The sequence below is a fragment of the Ruditapes philippinarum genome, unplaced genomic scaffold, assembly GCF_026571515.1.
Source record: "Ruditapes philippinarum isolate M1 unplaced genomic scaffold, ASM2657151v2 ctg370_1_1_1_1, whole genome shotgun sequence".
Lineage (NCBI taxonomy): Eukaryota > Metazoa > Mollusca > Bivalvia > Venerida > Veneridae > Ruditapes > Ruditapes philippinarum.
In genome coordinates, this window is record NW_026852008.1 from 308,040 (window position 1) to 327,414 (window position 19,375).

The 19,375-nt window shown below is 32.3% G+C and overlaps 1 protein-coding gene across 1 annotated transcript in view; it reads left to right on the top strand.

The window, feature by feature from the left end:
* LOC132746264 (uncharacterized) overlaps positions 1-19,375 on the top strand; it is a 118,730-nt gene that overhangs the window by 4,416 nt on the left and 94,939 nt on the right. The window contains exons 4-26 of the mRNA XM_060735367.1: positions 3,233-3,411; positions 3,718-3,792; positions 5,996-6,094; positions 6,707-6,811; positions 7,709-7,834; positions 8,340-8,516; positions 8,906-9,023; positions 9,517-9,671; positions 10,087-10,293; positions 11,350-11,499; positions 12,209-12,379; positions 12,687-12,901; positions 13,513-13,642; positions 14,013-14,098; positions 14,582-14,684; positions 15,103-15,228; positions 15,847-15,899; positions 16,248-16,512; positions 16,988-17,212; positions 17,489-17,629; positions 17,839-17,979; positions 18,194-18,382; positions 18,996-19,148. Of these exons, the coding sequence (XP_060591350.1) occupies positions 3,233-3,411; positions 3,718-3,792; positions 5,996-6,094; positions 6,707-6,811; positions 7,709-7,834; positions 8,340-8,516; positions 8,906-9,023; positions 9,517-9,671; positions 10,087-10,293; positions 11,350-11,499; positions 12,209-12,379; positions 12,687-12,901; positions 13,513-13,642; positions 14,013-14,098; positions 14,582-14,684; positions 15,103-15,228; positions 15,847-15,899; positions 16,248-16,512; positions 16,988-17,212; positions 17,489-17,629; positions 17,839-17,979; positions 18,194-18,382; positions 18,996-19,148 (3,389 nt within the window). The remainder of the gene's footprint in view (positions 1-3,232; positions 3,412-3,717; positions 3,793-5,995; positions 6,095-6,706; positions 6,812-7,708; positions 7,835-8,339; positions 8,517-8,905; positions 9,024-9,516; positions 9,672-10,086; positions 10,294-11,349; positions 11,500-12,208; positions 12,380-12,686; positions 12,902-13,512; positions 13,643-14,012; positions 14,099-14,581; positions 14,685-15,102; positions 15,229-15,846; positions 15,900-16,247; positions 16,513-16,987; positions 17,213-17,488; positions 17,630-17,838; positions 17,980-18,193; positions 18,383-18,995; positions 19,149-19,375) is intronic.

The following is a 19,375-nucleotide window of genomic DNA, read 5'->3' on the forward strand; positions in this document are numbered from 1 at the left end:
TTTACAGTTGTTTTTATGCCCTCGAGCATATAGTAATTGAACCGTCCATTTGTATGTCCATCTGTCCATCCGTCCATACAAGCTTAACCTAGAACCGCAAGTTGGATTTTTCTACCAGTACTAATTGTTCCATAATTTGCACAAATACAAATCAATACAAAATACATACATATCTATGGCTTCCATATTTACCAAGTTATTGCCCTTTTCAGCACTTAGAAAATGAATAATGGTGAACCTAAACCAGCAAGTTGGAAATATCTTTAGTTCTATGTATACCAATGGCTTCATAATTTCCACACTTACTTATCAATACAAAGTACATGATATTGCCAAGTTATATAACTGTGCTATCCATTTTCCAAGTTATTTCCCTTATTACACTTTGAAAATAGGGCCTGGTCAGGATAACCTATTCTGGCAAGTTAGATTTATCTTAAAATTCTCGTATTTGCTTAATTTATTTATTGATGTTTTTCATATTTGGTAGGTGGATACCTTAAATGGTCCTTTAATTTTTTGTGGCGTTAGGGGTATCTAGGGTAAAGGTCAAGGTCACTGGTGCAACAAATAAATTTAAACATTTTTGCTCATACAGCCTTTATTTTAAGGTAGATGTATTTTGTGTTTAATACAAACATGCTCGAGAGGAGTCATTTGGATCTAGGTCACCAAGGTTAAGGTCACCAATGTCAAAAATAGAATTTTACAGGTTTATTGACTTTACTCTATTGACAGATGTCATATCTAATAGGAACATAAAATTGAGGTCTTCTCCTTTGGATGGAGTTAGGGGTCTGTTGGGTCAAGGGTCACCAGTGCTAAAATAGATTTTTACATTTGCCCATACAGCCTTTATTTATTGACAGATTTATTTCATATTCAGCAGGAAGATAACTTGCATGGTATTTTTCCTTTTGATTAAGATAGGGATCAGTGGGTCAAGGTCACTACTGCTCAAAATAGAATTTTACACTTTTGCCCATACAGCATTTATCTATTGACAGATGTATTTCATATTTGATAGGAAGATTCCTTGCATGGTATTCTGGCTTTAGATGGATTATATGTCAGTTGGGTCAAGATTACCAGTGCTGAAAAGAGATTTTTCCACTTTTGCCCATACAGCCTTTATTATACCCCCGCACAACGAAGTTGTAAGGGGGGTATACTGGAATCAGCTTGTCTGGCTCTCCGGACGTCTCCCCGTCCGTCCGTCGGTTTTTTTTGTTCGCCGGTTTTTCCTTGTCCGCCCAATAACTTGAGATTCCTTTGGCCCTCAGTCTTTATATTTGGCATGGAGGATAGTCATGATTAGTAGATGACCCCTATTGATTTTGGGGTCACTGGGTCAAAGGTCACAGGGGCCTTGACTTTAAAAAGCTTGTCCGCCCAATAACTTGAGATTCCTTTGGCCCACAGTCTTCATATTTGGCATGGAGGTTAGTCATGATTAGTAGATGACCCCTATTGATTTTGAGGTCACTGGGTCAAAGGTCAAGGTCACACTTGATTTTTAAATTTTCACATTTGAAGCATGGAGAATACATATCTTAGCAATGCGCTGGCTTAGAAACTCAGATTTGGCAGGGTGGTTCTAAATGGTCACTGTTGATTCTGGTATGCGGGGGTATTCAAGCCATGACAGTGGCAGTTCTAGTTTATTTACAGATGTATTTCATATTTGGTAGGAAGATACCTTACATGATAATCTTCTTTTTCATTGAGGTAGGGGTCAGTGTGTCAAGATCAGATAGATAGATATTATATCTGCTTTTTTTATAGTTTACAATATTACCTGTTATTTGTCATGGAGAGTATTAATATTCAGGTGCCATAATGGTCCTCTTATTTGAAATATTGATACTGACAAGAATCTGAGCCAGGGGCACTTGTGTTTAATACACACAGTCTTGTTTTTTAGCTCGACTATTCGAAGAATATGAGAGCTATTGTAGTCGCCCCGGCGTCGGCGTCGGCGTCAGCGTCCGCGTCGGCGTCTGCGTTGGTTAAAGTTTTTTTGTAAAGTCAAATATCTCAATTATTACTTGAGATATTCAATTGAAACTTACAATACTTATTTATAGTAATAATGTACATCAGATTGACAAGTTGGATAACTCTGCCTACAATATTGACAGAATTATGCCCCTTTTTAACTTAGAAATTTTGGTTAAAGGTTTTTGTAAAGTCAAATATCTCAATTATTGCTTGAGATATTCAATTGAAACTTACAATACTTATTTATAGTAACAAGGTACATCAGATTGACAAGTTGGATAACTCTGCCTACAATATTGACAGAATTATGCCCCTTTGGAACTTAGAAATTTTGGTTAAAGTTTTTTTGTAAAGTTATTGCTTGAGATATTCAATTGAAATTTAAAATACTTTTTTTATAGTAACAATGTACATCAGTTTGCAAAATTGCATAACTCTGCCTGCAATATTTGCAGAATTATTTGCCCCTTTGAAACTTAGAAATTTTTGTTAAAGGTTAAAGGTCTTCAAAGATATTTACTTGAAACTTTACACATGCACTTAGGGTCATAATTGGAATGTCATAATTGTATGTCACTGACCAAGTTCCATAACTCTATCTTGCATTAAGGCTGATTCATATCCCCTTTTCTACTTAGTCTCTTGGTTAATGTTTACATGCAAGTTTTACATATCTCAATAACTATTAAAGATATTTATTTAAAACTTCACATATGCATTTAGGGTCATAATTGTAGATCACTGACAAAGATCCATAATTCTATCTTGCATTTAGGCTGATTTTTCTCCCCTTTTTCAACTTAGAAATTCATGGTAAAGTTTTGCTTGTAAGCTCAATAACTACTGAAGGGTTTGTGCCTTTTTTGGGACAATTTTATGCATTCATAATAATAAAGCGGTGATTTACTTGATAAAGCATCTTAATAACAAGCCTTTGTACCTTTTCTGTCAAATTTATGTATTCGTAGGTAATTAGTATTATTATACTCAATAAAACACCCTTGTGACAATACCTTCCGAATAGTCAAGCCAATACTGTATAATTAGACTCTCTCTTAGGCCTATAACTTGAATTTATAAAAAAAAAATTAGCCCTTTTGTGAACTTAAAAAATTTAACACTATCAAGGCTCTTTTACTATCAAGCACTTAGAATAGTCGAGCGTGCTGTCCTACCGACAGCTCTTGTTTTGTGGTCATGTTTCTTGAATGATTTTATTTTCTATTTACAGACACACAAGCAACTCAATCACAGAGTGTAAATTTACCGATAGGTGGAGGAAACATACCGACACTAACTGGCTCTGAACAAAATGACAGAGACACTTTAGATCTATATGGAATTTCTGTCAGCTTCAATCCATTATCTGGATACATGACATTGTTCATTGATAAGGAGATTGATAGAGATGTAAGTTAAATTTTATAATTAAGAATTAAGTTGATATTGTTTAGTTGCTAAAAAAACATGATGTTAACTTTTTCCCACAACATTTACATGCTTCATTAATTGCAATATTATAAACCATTATGACATTAAAAAGACTAAACCATTATGACATTAAAAAGACAATACAAGTGAATTTGTAACAAAAATCTGATTGCATTATATAGGGAGTGATGAACATTCATGTCTAACAATTTTATGATAGTTCTTAATAATTCATTTGTATCTGATTTAAAGTTATGTACTCTTAAATATAAATGTGAATTTCAGGGTACCAGTCCTCTCAATTTTGATGATTTAGATGTCATCTCATTCCTTCTACAGTGTGTATATACGGATACAGTGGTAAGTAATATTTATAACTAGTGCAGCATCAGCTTGTCAACTTGGTAGTCTTCCAAGGTTTATCATGATGAATACTAAGATGTTTTTATGCCACCGCAGCATCTGCGATGCGGTGGCATATAGCGATTCACCTGTGTGTATGTATGTGTGTGTGTGTGTGTGTGTGTTTGTGTGTTTGTGTGTGTGTTATATAGATTATATAGTGAACTTAAAAAATCTTCTTGTGAAAAACCACTAGTCCAATTTCAACCAAACTTGGCAGAATTGTTCCTTGGGTGAAGGGCTTCCAAAGTTGTTCAAAGAATTTCATTCCATGCAGAAATCTGGTTGCCATGGCAACCAAAAGGAATTATAAGAATAAATTTAAAAAGTCTTCTTGTAAAGACCCAAAAGGCCTGGAGCTTAGATATTTTGCATAAGGCATTGTCTGGTAGACCTCTAACAAGATTGTTCAAATTATAGCCCTGGGGTCAAAATTGGCCCCGCCCCGGGGGTCATTGATTTTCACTATGTACATATAGTGAAAACTTAAAATACCATCTTGTAAAAACCTAAAAGGCCTAGAGCTTAGATATTTTGCATAAGGCATCATCTGATAGACCCTTACCAAGATTGTTCAAATTATAGCCCTTTGGTCAAAATCGGCCCCGCCCCGGGGTCATTGATTTTCGCTATATGTACATATAGTAAAAACTTAAAACACCTTCTTGTAAAGACCCAAAAGGCTTAGAGCTTAGATATTTTGCATAAAGCATTGTCTGGTAGACCTCTACTCAGATTGTTCAAATTATAGCCCTGGGGTCAAAATCGGCCCGCCCCAGGGGTCATTGGTTTTCCTTATATGTATATAGTAAAAACTTAAAAAAATTCTTCTAGCAATCAACAAATACTAAAGGTTAGATATTTTGCATGAAACATTGTGTTGTAAAACTCTAGCAAGATTGTTCAAATTATAGCCCTGGGGTCAAATTGTCCCCGCCCTGGGGGTCATTGATTTCAATATATACATATAGTAAAAAATAAAAAAATCTTATTGTCTGAAGGTACAAGGCTTAGAGCTTTAATATTTGTTAAATAATATCATCTAAAGGTACTCTATCAAAGTTTTTCAAATTTTGCCTCTTGTGTCAAAATAAGCCCGCCCCTGGGAGCCACAGGTTTATCCTATATGTATATAGTTAAAACTTAAAAAATCATCTTCTCTAAATTTACAAAGGATAAAGTTAAGGTATTTTGCATGAAACATTGTGTAGTGAACCTCTAGCAAGATTGTTCAAATTATAGCCCTGGGGTCAAAATTGGTTCCGCCCCGGGGGTCATTGATTTTCATTATGTACATACATGTATAGTGAAAAAAAAAATTTTTGTCTGAAGGTTCAAGGCATAGAGCTTTGATGTTTGATATATAATTATTAATATCATCTATAGGTCCTCTAGTCCAAAGTTGTTAAAATGTCAAAATTTGGCTCTGCCCGGGGACAGTGATTCTCATTATGTACACATAGTAAAAACAGAAAATAAAACAAATGTTTTCTGAATGGGAGAAAGCTATAGCTTAGATATTTGACTTGAAATGTTGTTTGGTGGACCTGTATCAAGATTGTTATTAAACCCTTGGGTCAAAATTATGCCTTGCCCAAGGGGACAGTGACCTACTTTCTTGTCCTTTGATGTACAGCAATGACATTTTGACCATGTGCACAGTTTTAGTTGTAAAATTGAACTTTGACCTAGATTTTGATGATGTGACCTACTTTCTTGTCCTTTGATGTACAGCTATGAAATTTGAACCATGCGGTGGCATAGCATTTTTCTCAAATGCAATCTTGTTTGTTTTTTTTCCCTTCAACCTTCAATCATATGGTACATGCAATTGACCATAGCAAGTTACATACCTGTGATCTTTTCAGCATAAAAGCTTTGAAGAACAAAAAGCATTGTCATGGTACTTTACAGTTTTGAGGTTTGATGTTTGAATACTTTTCATTTGTTATAAGTAGCAGCCCTCTGACATATAGGTTAATGCTTCACTGAGTTCAACATAAAGTTATCTGATGTATGAAAATAAAAACTCTGATTTTGAAGTGATTGCACTTTTTATTTCAGTTTCAGATTTGTTATAATACTTTTCTGCTGATGGTTTTTGTCGCAAATAAATTTTGACAATTACAGATTATTTGAAGATATGTTTCATTTTTTACAGACAAGAACTTCATTTATAGATGTGACTATCACCGTGCTGGATGATAATGACAACTTTCCCATATTTTCACAACCCGCATATTCAGAAACCATTAAAGAGGTAGGTACAAGGATGCATTTTTATAAATAACATGTGAAGCTTAATTTTTTGGCACTGACATCATCAAATTTGGGATATCAAGATAAAATTTCGAAGTTGGTGACTTTTGAGCAAAATATTTAAAACCTATTCAGAATGTACTGACATTACATACTAGGCCAACAAATGTGTTTAGTTTTTGTTCAAATGTATAAAGGGTTTTGAAAAATCTCTGGCTTACAAATTAAAATTCTTATCATGCAGAACTTTTTGTTGCAGACACTGTCATTTTAGTATAAACAAAAATGTTGTTTATTTATTTGTTATGCAACTGCTGCTTATATTATCATTTCTATCATTCTAAAGTTTAATTCATACATGTACCTATTAGGTATGCATATTTAATTGACAACCAATGTTTGTCTTTCCTTTATCAGATTCTTTTTTGAAAATGACTGAAAAGAGTGAAAATTAACCTTTGACTATTATTTATTTGGCCTTTATTATGAAACTAAATGATAAGATGTAGTGATCTGGAGACAATTTTTTTATGTACAATATATCTACATTGACACCATTTATTATTGTTGATGCTTAATTTTAAGCTAAATCTGTAAATTTGTTCATTTTCAGCAAACTCCAATTGACACCACGGTTTTGGCTCAGATTAGTGCAACTGATCTAGATGTTAATGAAAATAAGAATCTTGTGTATTCTATCATTGCAGGCCAGAACTATGTAAGTCATTCAAAATTTTAATATCTTACATGATTGTGTATTATATATACCGTTTTGTTCCCATATACCCCCCCCCCCCTGAAATAATTTCCCCCCAACCACCCATTACTACCACATGTTGTAAAAGAAAAAATCTTTCCCCTGCCCCCTAACAAAATGCCAACCCACAGGGCGTTAAATAGAAATAATACGGTATATTACTATTGTGTATTATTACAGCAGTATTATAATATGTATCTGCATTTAATGGATACTGAAAATAGCTTAGTTAATATGAATATATGTTGACTTTTAAGGGAAGAAAAAAAAAAATTTTTATTTGTAGTAATTAGTTGTATAACTTGTTTAACTTGTTAGATGTCTCAATATGAAAGAAGTTTATAGCTACACTGGCCATATATTATTTCTTTCTTTAAATTTTCTTATGAAAAAAAAACAAAACAACATTCTTTGATATTTTATGTAATTTATGAAACTTGTCGCAGACACACTTTGTATAACTTTCCTAGATTATATTAGTGTTGATAAGATTATAAATAAATAAATGAGCCGCGTCACAACAAAACCAACATAGTGGGTTTGCAACCAGCATGGATCCAGACCAGCCTGCGCATCCGCGCAGTCTGATCAGGATCCATGCTGTTCGCTTACCAACACTATTACAAGTGGAGAAACTGACAGCGAACAGCATGGATCCTGATCAGACTGCGCGGATGCGCAGGCTGGTCTGGATCCATGCTGGTCGCAAATCCACTATGTTGGTTTTGTCGTGACACAGCTCAAATGTGTCATTAACATCCTCACGTACTTTTCAGGCCACAAAAGAGCTGGCTTTGTTCAAATCTTTTTAAAGCAGTTTCACTTTATGTTTCACCCTATGATTGTGTATAATTCCAGAATGGCGAGGAAATTTTCGTTATGCCACCTAATGCTCAGGGAAGGATTGTTTTAAATAGACCAGTTGACTATGAACTTTTAGACCAGAATAATGACTTAGATTTCACTCTTACAGTACAAGCTACGGTAAGGAACATTTAATTTGTATGCTGCAGTTTGTACACTTACTGAATAATTTGATCAATAATGCCAGTGTAAGTAATATATATTACATTTACAAGGATGTATATATACACTATTTACTGTGAGAATAATGATGATTTAAGGTTTACAAATAACCAACAAAAGGTCTTTGTTTGGCCCATTAAATGTGATTTTTGATTGAATATGTTGTTGTCTTCTTGCATCATGTAGCAAAAAAAACGTAAATTAAACTTACAGCTGGTAAGAATTATTTGCATAGTCTGTCCATTTTTTCTTTTCCTTAATTGGTTAAAAGCTCATTTTTTCTTTTCCTTCATTGGTTTAAAGCCGTGGCCTATGAAGAGAACAGTTAATGGTTGAAATAAGGTTATTTACAACAATTCTTGTTGATACTAGTAAATGACTTTGTGTTATCCTGGTTTTGTTTGATATGCCATGTGTACAAACATTGAGAGTTTGCCTAAGACATTCTTTACTATGTTTACAGGACAATGCAGTTGATCCAAATGAGCGTAAAACGTCAACTGTTACAGTTACCATAACAATAGCTGATAGTGATGATTTAAATCCAACTTTCTACCACCCTGGTTGTCGTGATACTTCAACTCTGGCAAATTCCTGTGATGGTGTTACGTATCGTGCATCTATAACATCTGGAGTTAGGGTATGTGTTTTCAAAAAAATTGTTCAACTCTGCCTGTCTGACTCAAAATTGATTACTCTTTATACCTAAACTATGATTTAGGCAAGCTTGCAAATCTAATGATCTAGGCTCAAAACTTTTGATAGTTCAATTTTTTTACTTTTGATGTTGAAATTCCTTAAATTTTGAATCGACTGTGCCGTCTTTTAAAGTAGACAATGTCAGTATATAAATTCAGCAGATTAAGAATTGTTGAATATCTCTCTGGTTTAAAAAAAATACTTTCTGTAACTTTATAAACATGTACAAATGTATGTATACAGGCAAATCAATGAATAAACATGCTCAAGATGACCTCATTAAAGATTGATAGTTTTTTTTAATAAATTTAAATTCTTCAAACTTTACAGGCAACTGATCCAATAGCAGTGATACCAACAATATCTGGAGCAGAAACAACACCAGGACCCCTTAGTGCGTTTGATCTTGACAAACTAAATGCAGCAATAGGCTTTGAAATTATTGGAAGTGAGTTGTGTTTTTAACATATTTTTTTTATTTTGTACATGTTCTAATGCATGCCTTATGAAAATGGGTTGAGTACAAATAATTTTGTTCAGTATTTTCACTTGAGGTCACATTAAATCCTTTGCAAAAGGCCAGCCTATATGGACATGGTTTTTTGATAAATTCAAAACTAATCTATAGTGAATTGGTGATGTGGTTGACCAGTCTCATACAAGGAAGAACAACTGTCCACCAATGTCACATTTTATATCCACCGATAGTCTCAATGAAATAGAAATATATGTACCACCCAGATAGTTGTCATGTTTATATGATTATGAAATTCCTCTTTTTAGCAAAAAGTTTCTTTCTTTATTTAAGTTCAGTCACTAGAGAAAAGTAATATGTATTATAATTCTATAAATCAGTTATTAGATAGAATAAATTACTTAACTTATATATATAACTATATACTTTGTCACAATTTAATTATGTAAATTGTCTCTTTCTTCAGCTCTTCCTTCTGGATATGAGAATTACTTTACTGTTAGCACGTCACCTGCACCAGCAGATGCAAATCTTCCTGGTAGGAATATATACACTGCCAGTCTGACACAGAACACAGCCATTAACAGGAATGTGGCCAAATCGTTAGATGTTTATCTAAAGGTATTCAAGCATTTATGAATTGTTTTTAATACTGAATATATTTACTGTATATAAGTTTTGATTTCTTAAAAAATTTATCTTTTTAACAAAAACAAGTTAAAGATAAAAGTTATGTTTGTTGGATATATATATCATATATTATTGTCTGCTTTCTATTTATCTTTTAATTCTTTTTTCAGAAAGATATTTGTTTAAAAATAACTTAAGCTACTGTTTTATTATTGTCAGAAATGATTGATGGCATTCAACTTTGCTTTCCTTTGTTTTTTTTATCACAGGAGATCTGATCATTTAGATTTCACTTCTTTTTAATGAAAGATATTTGTTAGTACAGTATTGGTTCTGTTAAAAATTGTACTGTAAACTTTGCTTCGGCAGATTTATTATTGTTTTTTATTTATATAATTCACAATAGGCAAGGCAAACTGATAACAGTGAGAGATACCGTATAGCAACTATAAAATTCCAAGTTGAACCAAATAATGCCAATGATCCAGTCGTGTCAATAGTTACCGGTGGAACAACTGGATATATCAAAGAAAATGTCAATTATGGTACAAATGTCCGTTCTGCAGCAGATGGAGAGGCTTCCATGCAGATTCAAGTTACTGATGCAGATGTGGTAGGGACTTTTGTACAACTTAAAATACATGTATTCCTATAATCATAATTGAAAATCATTATGATGTTGGACTGTTCTATATGAGGAGAATTGTAGCTAAGTTTAAAAAACACAGTAAGAGACATATTTACCTAAAAATATAGATTAAAGTTTACAGTTGAACAGTGTCATCTACAGTTTCATAACAGATCACTTAATTACAGTTAAGGCCACACCACATCTTGTTAATACCAGAACTTTTCATAATTGTTATGGGACGGGGGTCCAACCTTGACTAAAATATAAACTTAATGTGTTTTTTTTAGCTCGACTATTCGATAAGAATAAGTAGAGCTATTGCAGTCACCGGAGCGTCGGCGTCCGCGTCGGCGTCGGCGTAACCACTTATGTTAAAGTTTTTGTAATAGTTCAAATATTTTCAAAGTCCATAAACATATGGCTTTGAAACTTTGCACATTTGTTCACCATCATGACCCCAACCTGTAGACAGGAGGAGGTAACTCTATCAAGCATTTTGACAGAATTATGCCCCTTTTTCGACTTAGAATTTACGTTAAAGTTTTTGTAATAGTTCAAATATTTTCAAAGTCCATTGACATATGGCTTTGAAACTTTGCACACTTGTTCACCATCATGACCCCAACCTGTAAACAGGAGGAGATAACTCTATCAAGCATTTTTTTTACTATCAAGCACTAAGAATAGTCGAGCGTTGCTGTCCTACCGACAGCTCTTGTTTCTTTGCTTGCTACTCAGAACTGAGAATTTGTAACAAAAATAACACAAAATTTTTTTTTTGCTTGCTTGCACATCAAAAAATTATGAATTTAGAAAAATAAAAAATCTCTTTTTTTGCTTGCTTGCCCTATATTTTCTGTAAAAAGTCCATAGAACAAGAAATCAATTTGGTTTGGCCTAACTGTCCACAGTTTTTTAAATCTGTAACAAACCAACTGAAAATAATGTGTAGCTCAACCTGAACAAACAAATGAACATGAAATAAAGTAACTAATGTTTAAATACATGTACACTTATTTTTCTCGCTTTTAACATTAGGTTGATGGAGATGTCCAAGGCTACACATACAATATTATAACATCAACACAAGTACCTTTTGCTATCCTGCCAAATGGAAATGGTGAGACTGCCACTATTTATGCAACAGGACCATTGGATAGAGAGACTACACCTTCCTATACTTTTACTGTAAATATATAATACTTTCTAGAATTCATTTACCATTTTTTTGTTTTTAAAAGTGGGAGATAAAGGTCATGGACTAGGCATCTCTTGTGCCTCAACACTGAGGGTGGTTGTGGTGTTGGTAGTTTTCACTCCGAATCACGGCAGTAAGCCACATTGAATTCAGTGTCATGCAGTTAACCGGTACTAGTTGCCTTCACTTACACAAGGAACTGAAACTTCTGTACATACCAGAGCAGAGCTACAGTACAAATAACAGTAGAAAAGATTTCATAATCTATCATAATGATAGTGACCTGCGCCTTCAGTGAATAGAACCTGGGTCGCCCAATTCACAGTCCGATGCTCTACCTTATCAGAATTATTTTAGGCTTTATTATTTTATTTTATTTTGTAGATTTTTATTACTGATAAAAACAGTTGAAACTGGAAACTGGTAGAATGTGTTGTTAAATTCTTGCCTTTTTTATTGTAGAGAACATATCTTTCATGAGCAACTTTTCCTACATTTCATTACACCATAATTGTCACAGTTATCCTTGTGCATGTAATTGGGCGCTTGTAATCATTTCGGGGATTTTTTCCCTTTGTAGTTACGTTTTCATATGTTAATGATGAAGAAATACACTTCCGTGGTAAAGGTCTCCAACATTTGTGAAGGGACAATTTCTGTCAGTCATTTTCTGTAAACTTTTTACCTTACATTATCCAGGTTCGTGCAACAGAGGATGTGGGTTCATCTCCACGATCAGGTAACCTCCAAGTCACAGTTATTGTTCAAGATGAAAATGATAATCGACCTGTTTTCACTGGAACTGATTACACAAGAACAATTACAGAAGGGGATTATAGTGGTTTGGGCAATAGAATTCTCCTGTCTGATGTAAGTTCAATTTATATACATTGTATGTGTATCTGCTTAAAAGACAACCCATGATGTTAAACATGAACAGATATAATAGAAAGTCTTACTAATAATAAAATACAAAATATTTATCCATATGATTTCTATTGTATCAATCACCACTAAATATATTTCTTTATCTATTTTCATTCATGATAAAATATGCTTAATTTAAATATACTTCATCCTCTTTATGTATTTTACCTATACTTTATGACTTGCAATCTGGTAAATTTTCCTTTTTTCCCCACCATTTGTTGTTTAACTTTTTACATGTTTTTCATAGCAAATTCGAGCAACTGACGATGATGTTGGTGATAACGCATTGATCTCCTACAGTATCAAGAGTGTACGAGTAACAACAGGTTCTGTTACTGCTCAAGATCTTACTAATATTTTGGCGATTGAGAATGGAAATGTTTATTTGAACGGAGCAGTTGCTGCTGGGCTTACATTTGTTGTGTTTGTTGAAGCCTCTGACAATGGTGCCATAAAACCAAGGTTCGAACTTTGTTATCATTTAGAAAAATTTACCTTTGGTAATGTTGAGATGTACAAATAAAAAACATACATGTCTTGTTGATGCTAATGAATGTCATTGTTTGAAAAAAAATCAATTTTAGTACATGTAGTTTTGTTAGTAGTAAAGTTTGGAATACAAATTGTTAAAATGTAATAAATTGGGTGCAATTGTGTTGATTTATAGAATTTGTTTTGATTTTATTAAAAGGATAGATATCATAATATAACATATTATGTGTATATTTTTATTAAGGAAAGATGAAATTGTATTAAATGTAGAATGTATTTAAAATTTTTTGCCTAGCTAGCTAAGTCTGATATAGGTTTAACAGTTGTGTATGAGTTCAATAGAATCAGTATTCTTCTGACCTACTTATTTCACATTTTTAAGATTCTGACAGAATTTTGTTACTTCAAGTACAATACAACTGTGTATGATATTTTGACCCATAAAATGGAAATGAGACTAGATGGGGTATGATATGCATTTGATAAATATGTTTTAGACTCTGAAATTTTTAGATGTATTAGGTTAATAAGTTATACTGTATACATGTATTGACAGCATAACATTAATATGTTTAATACAGGACAGAGGTTGCTAGTTTGACAGTTACAGTGGTTGGTGATGGAAACAATCCTCCTGTGTTTGGTGCTAATAACTTTGTAACACAAGAGAGTGAGGCTGCACCAGGCCAATCATTGGTCATGACTCTCACTGTAAGTTTTTATTTACACATTAGACTTAGTAAGCTGTTACTTCATTCAATTTTGATCATCCCTCAGAGGTGTTTCTTTTTGTGATTACGTGAAATGGACTAGTCCTGCAAACAGAAGAAAACTATATTTCCCCCTTGTTAATGTTAAACCATTTTTATAGACTAAGACATTGCGCTTTAAATCACACTGGTTGAATGCTACCAGGTCTACCTCAGGGTCCAAATAAGTTCTCTGTGCCATTGTCTTAAAAATGATTTTAAAGAATTGCAATAACTGGTTTGATTGAAATAACTTTCAAATGTATTGCAACATGTATTTTACATAATTCTATAGGGTTGCACATGATTTACACAATTTTAAATGATTTCAGGCCAATGACAGGGAGGATTCAACATTAAACTATGCTATTACCTCATATACAACAGGAACTGATAAATTTGATATAGGAATTAACAAGTATGTCTAAGTTTTTATCTTCTGTATAGAATTCATGACATACCGATTTATATCAGATGTCTTTTTTTACCATAGATTTTGATCTATTAAAGGAAATTGTCTTTTTGGTGTTTTTTTTATTACATGTATATGAGGAAGGTTAAGCTTTTTGTAATGTTAATATAAGGTTGGTGTTATTATCCTGGTATCCTATACATGAGATAATGCCAGGAGGAAAAAATGGAAATTTTCTACAAAAATTTAACCTGTAAACTCATTCAATAAACATTTTGCATTCATTAAATAAGAAAAAAAATTATAGTATTCACAATTTGAATGAAATATAATTATTCTTAGAAAGAGTATACAAAGACAAGTAATGATAATATGTGAAAAATATCTTGCTTGTTATAAGATTTGAATACTGAATATTCAATGACTTTTGTAGTAATGTTACATTTCAAAAAATTGATGAAGTTTTATTAATGCCAATATATTTTCTAGCGGAGAAATTCGAATCACTGGACCAAACTCTCAACAGCCATTGGACTTTGAGACAGAGCCTGTAATAGTGTTTATTGTTACAGCTACAGACAGTTCAAACTTGGTAAGGATTCTTTTACTAGTTTCAACATTAGTGTTTTAATTATAGAATGATTATGAATATTAAATAACAGTTACTCTAAATACTTAAAGGGAATTGGAGATTGTATACAATATTAGTGGAGTTATTTTTATGCAAATGATCTGTGTGCAAATCATAGATTTTTAACAATTTTCACATTGCTATTGAATGCTGTAAAAAAGAGATATACCTGGCAAGCATAGGGAAGGTAGACATATATCCATGTTACTGGTCTCATGTCACAAATTATATATCATAATATTATAGATCATTAATTATGTAAATGTAATAGTTAGCAAACCAAAAAAATAAAAATGAATAAATCTACAATATTTCATTGTGTAAAAACAAGTCATTAAAGAAATGAATCTGAAAAAGAGTATATATTTATATGTCGCAGGTTGGTACAACAACAGTTACAGTGCAGGTAACAAACGTGAACGATAATCCTCCTCAATTCACATCTACAAGCTATGTGTTTAATGTGGATGAGGGGCAAAGTAATGCAGTTGTTAACACCATCTCTGTAAGTAATATGTGTTACAAGTAATATTGGACATTAATTTTCACCTCCACTTTTTGATTAACAATGTGATAATTCCCACAAGCCATACCCATTTGAAGTTAAAAAGTTCAAGGTCAAGGTTTACTATCCAACAGACCAACACTGAAAATATGGAGCTGATATCTCCTCTGAAAGCTTTTGTTATTTTTTCCAGTAATACATGCATAGAAGTTCACAATCTCACCATGTGAGAATATTTTGTCAATTTGTGTAAAAATACTTTTTTGTAGTGAAATAAAATACTATTGTTTGACAGAAAAGTACATACTGATATTGTTGCAATATAAAATGGACAATGTACTATAAAACTACGTTGACAAAAATGGCTTAAGATATTCACTCGGATTTGTATTTTTTCCTTAATGTAAATATTTTAGTGTAATTCATCAATTATCATGTCCATTTTGCATAATTTTGCTGCTTTCTTTTTCTTATAGTCTTCAATAAGACTAGAACCAACATATTGTACCTTTAAATGTACATGTACATATTATTTGTATTTTAAAGAGTGAAATGGTTGTAACAAAATATTTGGGCTTTATAACTTTGGTTTAATTGACAACACTTGCTTTATTATAGGCCAATGACCTTGATGGTGACACTGTAAGCTACCAGCTAATCGACACAACAGCGTATGTAGTCTTTTATGATAACAAATAAATATTTAAATTTAAAAATCTAAGAGTCTTATGTCTGTGATTCCGTTAACGAGTCATTCTTAAGGTAATTGTACATGTCTTACACAAATCTGGAAAATGTACCTTGATGATGACTTAGCTTCATATTTACTGGCAAATTTCCTCTTGCCATGATAAAGTAGATAAATAGAAATTTTTATTCTAAATAGAGATTAACAATGTTGTATATTATATTTATTTGCTTTGTAAATGAGCTTGATAGTCACAGTTTGACAGAACAAAAATTTTACAATGTTTGTACATGTGTTTTTTATGACTTTGTTTTCTTTTTTCCCTAAATAGATTTGGCATTAATGCAGGATCTGGTGAGATTCGAACTTCAGTAGCTCTGGACTATGAAACACAGTCACAGTATGTATTTTTGGCTCGAGTAATTGATAGTGGGAATCCCAGCTTATCAAGTACAGTGCAAGTGACAGTGAATGTTAATGACCTCAATGACAATATACCATTGTTTGTTGATCAGATTTACAATGGTGTAGTTGTTGAAGGACAAAGCGGTATCGCTGTTACAAGAAGTGGATCAACTGAGAATCTTCAGGTTGTGGTAAGAATCTATTCAAACTTATCTCTTTTCTTGTTTGACTTTTTTCATGGCTTGACATTGTAGGGGCATCCACTGCCTTTGATTCTAGTTAGTAGTGTCTAAAAACTTTAGGTTTAAATCCCTCAAGGGACTTTGGTTCCTTTCATGTGAAGAAGCTTTCCAGCTACCTTATGGAATGTTAATGGTTTCTACTTGGTTGCCCGCTCATGTCTGAAATAATTCATGGAAAGGTTACCTGCGGAAAGGTGTTACATTTCATTTAAAAAGTAATGTATAAGAGCAACATGAAAACAAGGTATGCTGGACAGTTGGACCTATCTGTGTTCTGTAAAAGTATTGTACTAATCTGTAGGCACGTTTACATTTATTTGTGAAAAAAAAAGGAATTTTGGGCTGGAAATTGCCATAGGAAACCAGTACTAATATGTATATTTAATTACAATATCTACTTGTTTTCTTTTCAATCTTTATACAGGCCACTGATGCTGATGCCACTGATCAGATCACATACAAGTTCCAAATTTTGCCGAATAATGACTTCAGCATTGACCCTATCACAGGTGTTATATCAACTGCTCGTGCTTTGGATTTTGAGACACAATCCACTTATTCTTTCTACGTTACAACAACACAAGGAGAATCAACAGCTCAGAATTCACCAAACAGTCAAGCTCGGGCACTTGTTAACATTAATGTCATAGTATGTATATTATAGATTCGATTTGTTAACTGACTGCATTTACTTCACATAATTTGATATTATTTGATATTATGTTACTGATGAAATTTACCACACTTAGTTAATGAAAAGCTTGCTATAAATGCATCAATAGCTTATATTAAGAATGTTTTTGCAACACATGCTTTTAAGTGATTTTTTCTCAAGAGACCAAATATTTCTTATGCACAGCTTTATGAATTTTAAATTGTAAAGCAATTTAATGTTGTTAAGGCAGTTAATGATTATGTTTTTCAGAATGTCAATGACAATCCTCCAATAATTGGTGCAACAAATCCCACTAGAGATTTACCAGAAGATTTCGTTGAATATTCCTCAAGTCAAAACATTCCAAGAGAAATCAATTTTGGTATTTTCGGAACAGATCGTGATGCTCCAGTAAGTTTGGTTAGAAATAATCTATGAAAATGTTACTTTGATAGTCTTTTTTAAAAGTAATATAATTAAGTCAATAACAAAAACAAAAGCGGAGTATGTAAATCAAATTTCTTTTTACAATGCTTTGAAAAAACTCAATGAAAACAACAATAAGAAAACCAGCTTATTGATCATTATTTTAAAATGCTTTATGTAATTTTGAATTTCAGGGTGCTGGAAATAATCAGATAGATTATTCTATTGCATCTGTGACCCCACTTTCAGCTCAGGGCAAGTTTATCATATACGAAAATTCTAACCTCGTCACTGTTATTGGCACTTTGACTGACGATTTTGCTGGACCTATTACGGTAAAACTTATATTTCCTTGTGATAATTTAATTTGATATAAACATTTTTTCTAAATTTCTTAAAATGATTATTTATAAATATATATTTTCATTCATTAATGTTATTGGCAAATTCTGAATCCTCTAATATCACTTTTAAACAGAGATTAATTTTTGTTAAGTATGATAATCTTTTATATTTAATATGTATATATTTTATACATTTATTTTTTAGCTTACTATCAGAGGTACAGATAAAGGAACACCTCCTCGACCAGATAATGATGACCTTAAAGTCACAATCAATGTGATACGTAACTCAGCACCACAAACCAACCCTGCCATCAGTAGTACTGAAAACATTAATGATAATATAGGAACTAATACTGTTGTGTCATCCTTCACACTTATTGACAATGATCTGGTTTGTATTAACTATTTGTATCTTATCTCTGAGAAGACTAGTTCCTTTTTTAGTATACATTTAATGAAAATAGTTCCATTTTTAGTGTACATTTAATGAAAATAGTTCCATTTTTAGTACACATTTAATGAAAATACATATTTTTATTGTATAAACAGATTTTGATAATGAAACTGGTTCAAAATGTTGAAACAACTTAATAGGCAATTTATTGCAAGTTAATCTCTTAACCATTTGAAAAATTTCTGTCAATGACCAGACAACAATTTTATAAGATTTGTAAATAAATACAAGATATATCCTGAAGAAAAATTTGTATATGTATATTACTGGTCCACACCTGGTATAGTGCAAAATTATTATTCTTCACGGGACACTTATTTTTGTGGTTTCCGTGGATACCTCCTCTCACAAATTTAAGATCCAACAAAATTTCATTTTGTCTGCTGAAGGATTGTTTTGCATCACACATTATTTATATTTTACCTTTTGTTAAAATAGGCAGTCAAGGAATTTCATAACCCATGAAAATGTTCTTTGTGACAAAACTATGTAACTTCATGCCCACGAAATTAAGTGAATTCACAGTAGTAATAACTGAATATTTTTGCAGGAGGTTAGATTTCAAGAGCTGTCAGTGGAATTCATTGGTGAGGCAGACTCCAAGAGGTTTTTCAGTTTTAACAGACGTTTTAATGATGACAGTATTATTGATATTTCCACTACCAATGAACCTTTGACAGCAGATGATGCCCTCCAGTACATTGTAAGTTTTTTCCCATCATTGTTACTTGTAATATTCTATCAAACTAAAGCTATTTACTGGTCTAGTTAAATACAAGATTTTATTACACACCATTTGTTTTCAAGTTAGCACAATGTGTTACATAATTTTTTATTTATTCATCTTCATATTTTATTTGTATAATATACATGTCATATTTATAAAACATTGTTCATCCACATTTTTTTTGCAAACTAATTATATTCATA